Here is a 14,545-nt window from a genome sequence, read left to right on the forward strand (position 1 = left end):
CATCCTATGCTTTTTTGCCGTCAGATATGGATAGCGCCAGGCGTGACACAAACAAACACACAAACAAACACCAAATTAAAGCTGTGTGGACCCTGGCTAGCGCCAGACGTTACTGAAGTAACGTCTTCTGCATAGCTACGGGAATAATTATTATTGTATAGCCGGTGGTAACGCGGACGTGCGAACTTTTCACTGGACAATGCATCGTCACATGAATCTGAGCAATTAAATTTTCTGGGTGCACACGAAAAAAGGCTTTAGCCTTTACACTGTTAAAATAATAATTTAATACCTGGTGTAGCGGAGAACAAGGGCAGAAGCAGCAGTGCCAGCGCTTGCACAGGGAACAACAGGTGGCAGTACACCACGGCCATTTCGGAGGCGAGCCGGTGTCAGCGGCACAGTTAGCGGTCCAGCTGTGTCGAAAGTAGTTAGTCTGTTGGATCCGTGACTCGGTGAGTGGTGTGGCAATGACTACGAGTATGTGGGCGAATAGGGATTGAGAGCAGCGGCGAGCTGTACGTCGCTCAACGAGGTTACTTCCAGCACCGGCTAATACTCAGTATTACTAATACTTACTTAGTAATAGACTAGTACAGCAGTAGAGTGCTGTTGTTGTTGGTACGGGCAGAAAACGAACGCTAAAATTAATCATTATCTGTCCACCCGCACTTGGGCGAAGGACATCCGGTCGCCTCTGCATAGGACCAGTACAATGACATAGCAAGAGCACAGTCATGTACTGTAGTCTTGTGCCGGTACTACCGGCGGTAGTACAATCAATGGTGTACATGTACTGCTACATGTAGCTGTATGGCCAGAACAATTTTTTAAAAATAATGTCCTCATGATTATGACTCATTGAACACTTGGCAGTCACTCACTACTACCAAGAGTTTAATAACCCAGGCCCAGGGGTTATAATATAGCAAGATGATTATACTCTTGCTGCTACTACTACACACTTGCGCCTTTCCCTATACAGTAAAACCTGTGAAGGGGACCACTTGGATAAGGCGACCACCTGTCCTAAAAGACCACTGAAACCAGGACCAAGGGATGCTATTTCCAGTCAAACGACCCCGGATAAGGAGACCACCTGGTAACCGAGAGACCACATTTTGAAGGTCCCTTGAGCGGTCGTCTTAGACAGGTTTCACTGTTCTTGAAATATTGACGATTGTGTGCATGCAGGCCAGGTCATGGTTGCTTCTCGATCTCTGGCATCTCTGGCATCTCAAAATCAATCTGCCAAGTACATCACGAGCACCTACTGTGTGATGTATTGTACACTAGTAGTACACTACTACAGTCCATTTCAAAACTATAGACGCGTACCTAGGCAAAAACCGTTATGCCAGCATCTATACCACATAAAATCTGAGATCACTTTGTGCATACATTTTTCCAAATTGGGCGTCTGTTATCCAATCGTTTAGAAACTCTATGAGAGTAATTGTGGAGCGATCCTGAGCAATATTCCGAAAACTATTCTCAAAAAGCTCCAGCCAAATTTGAAATATTTCAAAAACCCTACGCGTCTATAGTTTTGAAATGAACTGCAGTAGCGTCTACACTGTCAATGTCACTAGTGTCAGTAGTAGCCTGACACTGTCAGGCTGTGTAGCTACTGCACATAGGTCACTTCAACTTCAAGGACAAGGACTTACTGTATAAGTACAAAGTCTTCTTTGGTGGTCTCCTTATTAATCCAGGGTTATTTGTCTGGAAATAGCATTCCTTGGTGCTGGTTTCAGTGGTCTTCTAGGACAGGTGGTCGCCTTATCCGAGTTGTTGTTTGTTTATTTAGAGTCGAATGGTCGCCTTATCCGAGTGGTCGCCTTATCCGAGTTGTTGTTTGTTTATTTAGAGTCAAATGGTCGCCTTATCCGAGTGGTCGCCTTATCCGAGTTGTTGTTTGTTTATTTAGAGTCGAATGGTCGCCTTATCCGAGTGGTCGCCTTATCCGAGTTGTTGTTTGTTTATTTAGAGTCGAATGGTCGCCTTATCCGAGTGGTCGCCTTATCCGAGTTGTTGTTTGTTTATTTAGAGTCGAATGGTCGCCTTATCCGAGTGGTCGCCTTATCCGAGTTGTTGTTTGTTTATTTAGAGTCGAATGGTCGCCTTATCCGAGTGGTCGCCTTATCCGAGTTGTTGTTTGTTTATTTAGAGTCCAATGGTCGCCTTATCCGAGTGGTCGCCTTATCCGAGTTGTTGTTTGTTTATTTAGAGTCAAATGGTCGCCTTATCCGAGTGGTCGCCTTATCCGAGTTGTTGTTTGTTTATTTAGAGTCGAATGGTCGCCTTATCCGAGTGGTCGCCTTATCCGAGTTGTTGTTTGTTTATTTAGAGTCCAATGGTCGCCTTATCCGAGTGGTCGCCTTATCCGAGTTGTTGTTTGTTTATTTAGAGTCAAATGGTCGCCTTATCCGAGTGGTCGCCTTATCCGAGTTGTTGTTTGTTTATTTAGAGTCAAATGGTCGCCTTATCCGAGTGGTCGCCTTATCCGAGTTGTTGTTTGTTTATTTAGAGTCAAATGGTCGCCTTATCCGAGTGGTCGCCTTATCCGAGTTGTTGTTTGTTTATTTAGAGTCAAATGGTCGCCTTATCCGAGTGGTCGCCTTATCCGAGTTGTTGTTTGTTTATTTAGAGTCGAATGGTCGCCTTATCCGAGTGGTCGCCTTATCCGAGTTGTTGTTTGTTTATTTAGAGTCGAATGGTCGCCTTATCCGAGTGGTCGCCTTATCCGAGTTGTTGTTTGTTTATTTAGAGTCGAATGGTCGCCTTATCCGAGTGGTCGCCTTATCCGAGTTGTTGTTTGTTTATTTAGAGTCCAATGGTCGCCTTATCCGAGTGGTCGCCTTATCCGAGTTGTTGTTTGTTTATTTAGAGTCAAATGGTCGCCTTATCCGAGTGGTCGCCTTATCCGAGTTGTTGTTTGTTTATTTAGAGTCGAATGGTCGCCTTATCCGAGTGGTCGCCTTATCCGAGTTGTTGTTTGTTTATTTAGAGTCAAATGGTCGCCTTATCCGAGTGGTCGCCTTATCCGAGTTGTTGTTTGTTTATTTAGAGTCAAATGGTCGCCTTATCCGAGTGGTCGCCCTATCCGAGTTGTTGTTTGTTTATTTAGAGTCAAATGGTCGCCTTATCCGAGTGGTCGCCTTATCCGAGTTGTTGTTTGTTTATTTAGAGTCAAATGGTCGCCTTATCCGAGTGGTCGCCTTATCCGAGTTGTTGTTTGTTTATTTAGAGTCAAATGGTCGCCTTATCCGAGTGGTCGCCTTATCCGAGTTGTTGTTTGTTTATTTAGAGTCAAATGGTCGCCTTATCCGAGTGGTCGTCTTATCCGAGTTGTTTGTTTATTTAGAGTCAAATGGTCGCCTTATCCGAGTGGTCGCCTTATCCGAGTTGTTGTTTGTTTATTTAGAGTCGAATGGTCGCCTTATCCGAGTGGTCGCCTTATCCGAGTTGTTGTTTGTTTATTTAGAGTCGAATGGTCGCCTTATCCGAGTGGTCGCCTTATCCGAGTTGTTGTTTGTTTATTTAGAGTCAAATGGTCGCCTTATCCGAGTGGTCGCCTTATCCGAGTTGTTGTTTGTTTATTTAGAGTCGAATGGTCGCCTTATCCGAGTGGTCGCCTTATCCGAGTTGTTGTTTGTTTATTTAGAGTCGAATGGTCGCCTTATCCGAGTGGTCGCCTTATCCGAGTTGTTGTTTGTTTATTTAGAGTCGAATGGTCGCCTTATCCGAGTGGTCGCCTTATCCGAGTTGTTGTTTGTTTATTTAGAGTCGAATGGTCGCCTTATCCGAGTGGTCGCCTTATCCGAGTTGTTGTTTGTTTATTTAGAGTCGAATGGTCGCCTTATCCGAGTGGTCGCCTTATCCGAGTTGTTGTTTGTTTATTTAGAGTCGAATGGTCGCCTTATCCGAGTGGTCGCCTTATCCGAGTTGTTGTTTGTTTATTTCGAGTCAAATGGTCGCCTTATCCGAGTGGTCGCCTTATCCGAGTTGTTGTTTGTTTATTTAGAGTCAAATGGTCGCCTTATCCGAGTGGTCGCCTTATCCGAGTTGTTGTTTGTTTATTTAGAGTCAAATGGTCGCCTTATCCGAGTGGTCGCCTTATCCGAGTTGTTGTTTGTTTATTTAGAGTCAAATGGTCGCCTTATCCGAGTGGTCGCCTTATCCGAGTTGTTGTTTGTTTATTTAGAGTCAAATGGTCGCCTTATCCGAGTGGTCGCCTTATCCGAGTTGTTGTTTGTTTATTTAGAGTCGAATGGTCGCCTTATCCGAGTGGTCGCCTTATCCGAGTTGTTGTTTGTTTATTTAGAGTCGAATGGTCGCCTTATCCGAGTGGTCGCCTTATCCGAGTTGTTGTTTGTTTATTTAGAGTCAAATGGTCGCCTTATCCGAGTGGTCGCCTTATCCGAGTTGTTGTTTGTTTATTTAGAGTCGAATGGTCGCCTTATCCGAGTGGTCGCCTTATCCGAGTTGTTGTTTGTTTATTTAGAGTCGAATGGTCGCCTTATCCGAGTGGTCGCCTTATCCGAGTTGTTGTTTGTTTATTTAGAGTCCAATGGTCGCCTTATCCGAGTGGTCGCCTTATCCGAGTTGTTGTTTGTTTATTTAGAGTCAAATGGTCGCCTTATCCGAGTGGTCGCCTTATCCGAGTGGTCGCCTTATCCGAGTTGTTGTTTGTTTATTTAGAGTCAAATGGTCGCCTTATCCGAGTGGTCGCCTTATCCGAGTTGTTGTTTGTTTATTTAGAGTCAAATGGTCGCCTTATCCGAGTGGTCGCCCTATCCGAGTTGTTGTTTGTTTATTTAGAGTCAAATGGTCGCCTTATCCGAGTGGTCGCCTTATCCGAGTTGTTGTTTGTTTATTTAGAGTCAAATGGTCGCCTTATCCGAGTGGTCGCCTTATCCGAGTTGTTGTTTGTTTATTTAGAGTCAAATGGTCGCCTTATCCGAGTGGTCGCCTTATCCGAGTTGTTGTTTGTTTATTTAGAGTCAAATGGTCGCCTTATCCGAGTGGTCGCCTTATCCGAGTTGTTGTTTCTTTATTTAGAGTCAAATGGTCGCCTTATCCGAGTGGTCGCCTTATCCGAGTTGTTGTTTGTTTATTTAGAGTCGAATGGTCGCCTTATCCGAGTGGTCGCCTTATCCGAGTTGTTGTTTGTTTATTTAGAGTCGAATGGTCGCCTTATCCGAGTGGTCGCCTTATCCGAGTTGTTGTTTGTTTATTTAGAGTCGAATGGTCGCCTTATCCGAGTGGTCGCCTTATCCGAGTTGTTGTTTGTTTATTTAGAGTCAAATGGTCGCCTTATCCGAGTGGTCGCCTTATCCGAGTTGTTGTTTGTTTATTTAGAGTCGAATGGTCGCCTTATCCGAGTGATCGCCTTATCCAAGTTGTTGTTTGTTTATTTAGAGTCAAATGGTCGCCTTATCCGAGTGGTCGCCTTATCCGAGTTGTTGTTTGTTTATTTAGAGTCAAATGGTCGCCTTATCCGAGTGGTCGCCTTATCCGAGTTGTTGTTTGTTTATTTAGAGTCCAATGGTCGCCTTATCCGAGTGGTCGCCTTATCCGAGTTGTTGTTTGTTTATTTAGAGTCAAATGGTCGCCTTATCCGAGTGGTCACCTTATCCGAGTTATTGTTTGTTTATTTAGAGTCGAATGGTCGCCTTATCCGAGTGGTCGCCTTATCCGAGTTGTTGTTTGTTTATTTAGAGTCAAATGGTCGCCTTATCCGAGTGGTCGCCTTATCCGAGTTGTTGTTTGTTTATTTAGAGTCGAATGGTCGCCTTATCCGAGTGGTCGCCTTATCCGAGTTGTTGTTTGTTTATTTAGAGTCAAATGGTCGCCTTATCCGAGTGGTCGCCTTATCCGAGTGGTCGCCTTATCCGAGTGGTCGCCTTGACAGACTTTACTGTACTATGTCATATACCTTATTCTAACGAGGAGAAAATTCGATTTCCGTATAACGATTTAATCGTTATACAGAAATCGATACAATCATATAATATTGCTATTGAGCGTGGAGAATGAGCGACAATACAGGCAACTTCGCTAATAACGACTGCGGATATAACGACACAATCATGATAGAAATCGATACAATCATATAATATTGCTATTGAGCGTGGAGAATGAGCGACAATACAGGCAACTTCGCTAATAACGACTGCGGATATAACGACACAATCATGATTTGCGAATGACGACAGAATTTCCATGCCCAGAGCAAAGTCCCATCCAACCGAAATCATTACAATAATGAGACTTCGGGTATAACGACACTTCGTGAATATGGACACTTTTCTGATGCATCCGGGTCCGAACCTGGGTTTTCCCAATACGGTTCAAATGGTCGCAAGACCGGCACTCTGCCAGCCGGGTTATGGTTGTAGTCAGGAGCACTACGCGTCCTCGCCTTGTAACATGCTGTCAAAATCGAAAAACATGTTTAACTACCAAGCAAGGCTTATATATTATTTATATATTATTATACTAGTAGTAGTGGTAGTAGTACTGTTCTTTCAATCAAATGAAACCCGTCGATGGGCATATTGCCTTTGGGTCATTTCGTAATAATAATACAATGTACATGTATGCGCCTCGTTTATAGGACACTGTAGATATACAAATTTTCGGCAGCTATTTAATTTCGGCTATATTCGGCACCGACCCAAAACGCCTAAATTAAAACGCCGATGAAATTTTTCACAGCATCTGTCACACTATACCCCACGCCGAAAATAAATCGCCGCCAAAATGTCAAAAAACGTGAAGTGCCGAAATTTTGTATATTTACACTTTTTTACAGTAATGGCTTTTACAGTAGCGCATAGTACTTCAAGGAAGCTGAAGCAGAATACATTTTATTTATTTTTTCTGCACCTCGTAGCATGTCAAGACAGCCGGAATTGAGGAGAGGGTACATGTACAGAATACTGTAAAACCGGAAAATTTCGGCGGAGATTTGATTTCGGTAACTTCGGCACGGGTAATTTATTTTAATACCTATTAAACATAAAATGCGACCTAAAATGATTGCACACGGCCATGCCACACAGTGTCCACAGGTCCATGTATTTAAAGTGTGCAAGTAAACAAAGCCATTATATTTGGTCGTCTCCATTCTTGGGCAATCATGCATATGTAGGTTGGTTCTCTTCATGTTATTGTGACCAATTTCATAGATGTCGGTTGCCTTGTTGCTTTCTCTCCCCTCTCCTCTCACCCAAGCCATTCTGCATAAGCGAAGCTGTGGACGCAGCATACTGCTGCTACACTTCAACACGGGAATGCGTATAATAATAATAAGTAAACAAAGTCACAGTCCCCACTTCCGCTGCATAGCTCGCTGAGCATCCCATTGCTTTGTAAGTTGCTAATCCCTTCCCACTTTGTGTACGTGCTCTTCATTTTCTTTTTTCTCTTCTTCCGTGGTTGGTCTCACCCTCTCCTCAATTCAATTGGCTGTCTTGACATGCCACGAGGTGCAGAAATAAATAAATAAATAAAATAAATAAACTGCATTTTTGGATCTAGCTACCTGAAGTAACTGGTTTCGCCGAAATTTTCACGCTACCGAACCGTTGATTTTGGGAAATAACGAAACTATTACACCACCGAAAATTCCCGGGTTAACAGTATGTACTTCGAAGTACATGATTTTTATTTTTTTATTTTTACAAAACCACTTAAATGCCAAACATGAGATGCAGCTAGGGGAAGCACGCACAACCTGAATCGTGGCAGTGGTGGTGAGGTTTAGGGAGCTCCAGAGTACATGTATCTGCGGTGCAAACTTGTAAAGTGTACTGATAATGGCGGCCAGGGAGTCGTATAAAATCCGGGTTTATAGTTCAACTTTATGCGATTCACTAGTGGTGACGATTTGTCGATCCATGGCTTGCTCTACAAATTAAAATAAATTATGCGCATATTAGACAAATGGCAACGGAGGAAGCTACGCGTACTACTGCAGATTGTCTACCCGCAACGCATCACCAATAACAACTTTACACAGAAACAAACCAATCTCCAAATAGTGCCACATGCTGGAGACGCAGGCTGCTGTGGTTTGGCCATGTGGTGCGAGAGGGTCCAGAATCCGCCTCGTTCCAAGCACTGGAGTTATCAATCAATACAAACGACATAAAAAAACCGTGACCGTCCACCATTGCGGTGGATAGATACGATTTGGCAAGACCTGAAGGCAGCGGATCTCTCCGTGGAGAGCGCTCTCCAAGCTGCAGGAGATAGACTAACTTGGCTTGACACTGTTGACAGATGCGTCGACTCTGCTCTTGTCTAACAGGTTCAGGGAAGATGCGAGCTATGCTTATTAATAGTTATTATTATTATTATTATTATTAATATTAGCCGCATATCCAGTCTAAACAACAGCAGTAGCAACAATACACACTCGCAAGTGCCATTGAACTGTGATCCTTCACACGTAGACCAAGGTAGTTGTAGCAAGTCACACACATGCACACACACAGAGTCACACACACATGCACACACACACACACACACACATGCACACACACACACACATGTACACACACACACACACACACCACCACCACACACACACACACACACACACACACACACACACACACACACACACACACACACACACACACACATGTACACACACACACACACACACACACACACACACACACACACACACACACACACACACACACACACCTTGACCTTTGACGACCCATCTCCAGTGAAGATGATAGGCTACTGAGTTGGGCAGTACTTGATGTGACGCTTCAAATCGCCACTTCTCCTAAACGCTCTACCGCATGCGCGCGCACACACACACACACACACACACACACACACACACACATACATGTACACACATACATGTACACACACACATGTACACACACACACACACACACCACACACACACACACACACACACACAGGCACAGACAAAAGCAGCTCAACCCAGTGATGGTCTAATGCATGTATTTTCTTTTCCTCCGCCTAATGATGTGCGCTACTTGCTTGCACTACTAATACTAGTACTAATATTGTGTGCACTGCTCACATGTTCTGATTTTAAAACAATAATACATGTTCAATTTTGCCTAGGCGGCTAAAAAAACATCAAAAACATCTGGTTCGGTTGGTTAAACGGAATAAATCAGAATAAATAAGAATACACGAGTTGAAATAAGAATAATGAAGTCAATTTCTTGAGTAGTTGAAAGCGCCCTCTTTACCTTTTCCAGTTCACTTGTGCAGCATGGTCACCATAGCTACCATGGTCACCATAGCCACCAGATTGCTGGTGCAGCCAGAAACACATGGAGTGGATACTATGTTCACTGCCATACTATTCACGAACGTCACAAGGTCGTAGTCAAGGATACGACCAGTCAGAACGCACCGCAGTGCCCTAGAATTTCACACACAGTGCGTCCGTGACATGCGAGTGTTTTCTTCGCGACCGCCGCCTGCTTCTTTTCCATCCGCTCGCACGTTTCCGGACGGCCAGCCAGTCTAGAGCCATCTGGCGCTGAGCCTGGCTGTGAAGCTTGATCGGATGCGCGAACACGAGATCGGCGCTACTCCGCACATGCGTCTCCACGTCCCTGAAGCGCTCCTGAGCGTCGGCCGACCAGGAATAGTAGGCCGGTGCGATCATGATGTTATCGATTCCCGCCGACATCAGCATGAAGATGCTCGGGATCGCGTACTCAAAGAAGATGTCCCTGAAGATGTGGGCCAGCATCAGAAATTCAGAGCACCGCCCACGTGGTATGTAGCCAGAGTCAGACACGCCCTTACGCAGGCAGCTACTGCATCCCAGGGACGCATCCAGATGCCACCCGTAGGCGGCGGGCAGGTCGCGCATGATCTGAACGGCCACCACGCGCCCCTCCGGCTCGTTCCAGTGCGAACTGTTCTTGCGGTCGCACTCCGGTCGCGTGACGTTGTGCACACAGTACTTCTCCACGTCGGGCCCGGCCAGCACTAGCTTGTGCTGGTTGACCAGCGCCAGCAGCCGGTAGTGATTCATCAGGACGTCGTCGCCCAGCCACACGTAGCCGTCAAAGTCAGGGTGCGTGCGGATGGCGTGGCTTATCGCGCGCTGCTGGTAGAACCCCCTGGACATGTCCACACCGTGCACGCCGCGGTCTGTGTCCGCTGCGTCCGCATAGAACACTATGCTGGCAAAGCCGTCGCCGTACATTCCCTCCAGTATGGCAATATTGCCCGGGAAGTAGTGGTTGAAAATCACAATCAACAGAATGCGTCGGCAGCTGGCACTAGCATTATTGCTGCTACTGCCACTGATTACTATGTTACCACCCGTTATGTCGGGGACAGGATGTTGCACTGTGTTGCTGTGGTCGTCAGTTGTGCCTGTAATCCTGGCACTACCAGTATCGGAGGTAGTAGTAGTAGTAGATCTACTGAGCGTAGGAGGGTAGGAGCGTGGTGGCCTCAGTATTTCATGTAGAGCTACAATATCGCTGGTCAGAGGAGGGTGGGAGGGTGCTGGACTTAAAACCACATTTCTGATCCTGAACGCCAGCGAAGTCAGCACGAGTGCAACCACCAACACCAATGCCCATGATTTGCGCAGTCGCCAGTTTTTCAGCTGGGTCCAGGCACTGCGTAGAAAGGAATTTGTCCACGCCATGGCAGGCTTCGTCCAGTCAAGTTCTCAGCAGCTGCAGCTAATTCGGAGCCTGGTTATTTGTTGCACGCGCCGATGCGCGTGGCCTTTCACCGTCACGTTCATCTTGGTGTAGCTCTGAGCTACTGATTAGAGCAGGAAAAACTTGTCTTTACTCTAAGAAGAGCCTGATATCAAGAGGACTAGAGGGAAGGCTTGTAGAGCAACAAAACATACTAAATAGACCGATCCCCTTATTATTGTCTGGGTTCGAGCAAGGGGGCAACTCCGCAGTCGCGTGGGATCCTGCTGCACACACGCGACCAACCTCACCTCGGCTGTGCGTGACTTCTCGCATGCGAAGTGCAGAGCACGCGAAATCTACATGCAGTGCAAGCCTGTCTACAAAAAATGTCACAAGGACTTTTGATTTGAGCTGTTTTGTTTTTGTTTAGACGTCTTCCTTTTTACGACTTCAGGATGCCTTCTCAGGATCATTGCTGCGTTCCTCACTGTCAGAACAGGAGGACGAAGCAAACAAGTCATTTCACTCTTTTCGTCGTGTGGAGCCACAGCGACCTGGAGCAAGCGGATCCAGGCTATGCCCCGTGAGGAAGGACGTAGTTTTAGGGTCACTCTGAATATTTGAGTTGCAGCGATCATTTCGATCCCGAAATCGAAATCGTTTTGCCCAGCTCTACAAGGGCAGGATGAGTCCAGGAACCCAAACAGCTGTCCTACGGTACCAGGTTTGCTTTTCGCAAGAGAGTGGAGTCTGGACGCCCTGCTCCCCATGCTCGCAAAACAGTATTTGCTGAGCCTAGTGCAGTTCGGTCATGGTAGTGCAGCGTCTGCATCACGAGCTCCCCATGCTCCCAAACCAGTATTTTGCTGAGAGGCAACGGTACTTTGAGTTGGAAAGGAACCTGGCTTAGTGCAGCTTGGTCCTGTAATGGAAGTGCAGCATCTGCATCAGGAGCAGGCAGCAAGTAGAGCTCGTGTACAGAGTCTCGTGGAGCAGTTGGACGATGTGAGGACTGGGGTGAAGAAAGCCGAAAAACAGCTTACGTACAATAACATAAAGAAAGACTCTGAGCCGCTCCAGTTTCTGACTGGTTTGCCTTCAGGTGTTTGGACCGCTCTGTGGGACTTCTTTGAGCCTAGCCGAGAAAATGTACTGCGCCGCGCCAGATCTGCGAAGACGGAAGCTGAGGGACGGCGGATACAGTTGGAGGTGGCCGTAAATCGCCAATGAGCATGTAATGGAGGCTCAGCTGCTATTGGCATTGACGTGTCTAAGCCTGGGCCGAATGGAACAGAAGCTGGCATGCGTGGCACAAGTTAATCATCCGTTTCACGGTATATAACTAGCTGAGCTGGAAAGATTTCTTGTTCCTCCGTTTGGGCATGATCCCCATTTGGGCGAGCTGGCGAGATGTTCAGTCATCAATGCCATGTACCGCAAGACATTCTGCATTGTGGATGAAACAGTTCTATTTTGCAATGCACTTAGGGTTCTCGCACCGGCACGGCACAACAAGACCCAACAGATCCTTGCGCTCTTATTTTCTCTCATGGTAACATTGCTGATCACAACACCCGGTAGCCAGTCGCAGATGCAACCAAATGAACCAGGTTCTCTTACTCTTTCAATATTTGCATCGAATGCAGTGATGATTTCAATACTGTCCACCAGTACAACGCATTACCAGACTGGCATATAATCATGATAGTATTATCCATTTCGCAATCACTGTCATTGCTTTCTTAGATCTCGAATCATCAATATCCGACCATAAACCGTCTATCATCTTATATTATATCATCATTAGTATCCCGCTACTATCCTCCTCTAACGATGAGCTCGAAGAAACGAAACAGCTGTCTAGAGGCGTAAACAATATCTGTCAATGGAAGTGTCCTTGCTGTGCTGGTGTGTTTATGCTTCGTGCATTAGTTCGGCCAAGAGCGCATGGTGGTGGCGGATTGAGGATGTAGTACAGCGGAGTATGACCGAAAGCTCTGTCACAATGTATTTTATTAGGAACGTATAGAAACAGAAAAAAACTGTATCTTCATCTTGGGCGTAAACAGCCCGTCTCACATCAAATATACTAGAAAATAGTTCACTCTGAACATGCAGTCTTCCTAAGAGAGAGAGGGGAGGGGTATATTCATAGGTTCGAAAGAACCGCACACACACTTCGTTGCAGACAGCGGCAAGCTTTGACCCTCGTGCTTCGAAGAGGGAGCAATCCACTGCGCTACGCTTGCGATTAACAGCAAGATTCGACTTTTCAAAGGTACGACTCATCACTGGCTCCGGGGTAATGTTCCTGGAATAAATGCCCCATTGCCGACTGAGGGCCAGGGAGCACGCAATCTGCCTTCCTGGGCGAGAAGTGTTCCAGCACAAGAAGCAGCACGAATACATGCTGACAAAAACCACCAGCCGGCACACAGCACACTGTTCTTCAAACACCATCCACTCCTTCCATGTGTAAGCACTGTCCTCCTCTAGCTCTTCACGCTCAACAAACACCACGCACTGCTCATCGTTTTTTTAATGCTTCCTCTGGGTTGGCTAGCCCTTCGACTTGACAAAATAGCGATCACCACTGCTATCGTCACCTCATAGCAGTCGCTTCCACAAGTGGCGTTTCCTGTCTTTGCAAGGTGTCCAAGGATGGCTGCTGTTGTCACTACAGGCAAATCAGAAGTACTTTAGTGGCTGATGTCCAACCAGATCGTTGGAAAATCGATTTTTCCACTTCAGGGCTGCTGATCGCGATCGCGACTTGGTGACTTGGCAGCACCACGGTTACCTTCATAGAAGATGGCTCTGGAGAGGAAAAGGCAGACCAGAAAAAGGTTACTATTATCTTCAGCACCGATCTCAAGGAGAAAGAAATACGGTCTGCCTAGGCACAAAATAAATCTCACAACACGATTCGCGATTCGAATATTTCAACAACAAAAAAACTCACCTCTGGAGTTACTCCTGTTTGTGGCCCGAGATCGTTCCCTCCCGCGCCTTGAAAAAATCCTGCAGCTGCATCACAGTCCATGTCTCTCTCGGAGACTCTGCTCCTACCAGCAGGAGGTTCAGCACCGCTCAAAGCCATCGCAAACTACTTGAACTAAGCAGAAGACATTCCAAAACAAACCTGAAACACACTGTCAAAGATGCTGTCACGTTCAAAAACTAGCTCGATCGCGAGTGAGGTTGCCCCCGTGCTCGAACCCAGTATAATAAGGGGATCGGTCTATTACTAATAATTATTAATTTTTATTTATTATAAAGTCGGCGAGCCAGCTAGCTGCGAGTTTGAGTACGATTCGTACCAAGGCAAAAGTACATTATAGCAATAAAACTGCTTTATGGCAGTTTTCTAAAAAAAAGTTATTGTGTTCTAGTCCATGGACCCCGTCTAAAAAGTAAGAAATTAACGAAATGTGATAGCCGAAAATTCAAATTTCACACAAAACCTCACAATAATCACAACACTTGATATGCTGCTTTCAACACTAAACTTGTACTGCACCAACAATTGGCAACATGCATGTCATGCATGCATAGGAAAGAGGATCACGAGGGGAAAAGGTCTTCTACGAGTACATGTAGCTTTTCATTCTGTGTGTGATTATTGTGAGGTTTTGTGTAAAATTTTAATTTTCGGCTATCACATTTCGTTAATTTCTTACTTTTTAGACGGGGTCCATGGACTAGAACACAATAACTTTTTTTTAGAAAACTGCCATAAAGCAGTTTTATTGCTATAATTTCTTTTGTTTTTTCTGTCACCAATCAATGGAATGCCCTACTAGTATATCAATATGTAAATTTAAACTAAATGATGGCCTTCACATCATATCAAGAGATCA

At 45.6% G+C, this 14,545-nt stretch overlaps 1 protein-coding gene and 1 long non-coding RNA gene across 2 annotated transcripts in view; both read right to left on the reverse strand.

The window, feature by feature from the left end:
* The window catches only part of LOC135828784 (uncharacterized), an 8,968-nt gene extending 8,277 nt beyond the window's left edge, over positions 1-691 (reverse strand). Inside the window, exon 1 of the mRNA XM_065341216.1 lies at positions 293-691. Coding sequence (XP_065197288.1) covers positions 293-374 — 82 coding nt within the window. The 5' untranslated portion in view covers positions 375-691. The remainder of the gene's footprint in view (positions 1-292) is intronic.
* An 11,989-nt stretch (positions 692-12,680) lies between these two features.
* LOC135828273 (uncharacterized) lies at positions 12,681-13,891 on the reverse strand. The gene is made up of 2 exons (XR_010555613.1): positions 13,648-13,891; positions 12,681-13,502 (listed from the first exon to the last, which is right to left on the reverse strand). It is a non-coding gene; the product is annotated as an uncharacterized LOC135828273 (long non-coding RNA).
* Positions 13,892-14,545: the final 654 nt, after the last annotated feature.

Source organism: Sycon ciliatum, chromosome 12 (genome assembly GCF_964019385.1).
Source record: "Sycon ciliatum chromosome 12, ocSycCili1.1, whole genome shotgun sequence".
Classification (NCBI taxonomy): domain Eukaryota; kingdom Metazoa; phylum Porifera; class Calcarea; order Leucosolenida; family Sycettidae; genus Sycon; species Sycon ciliatum.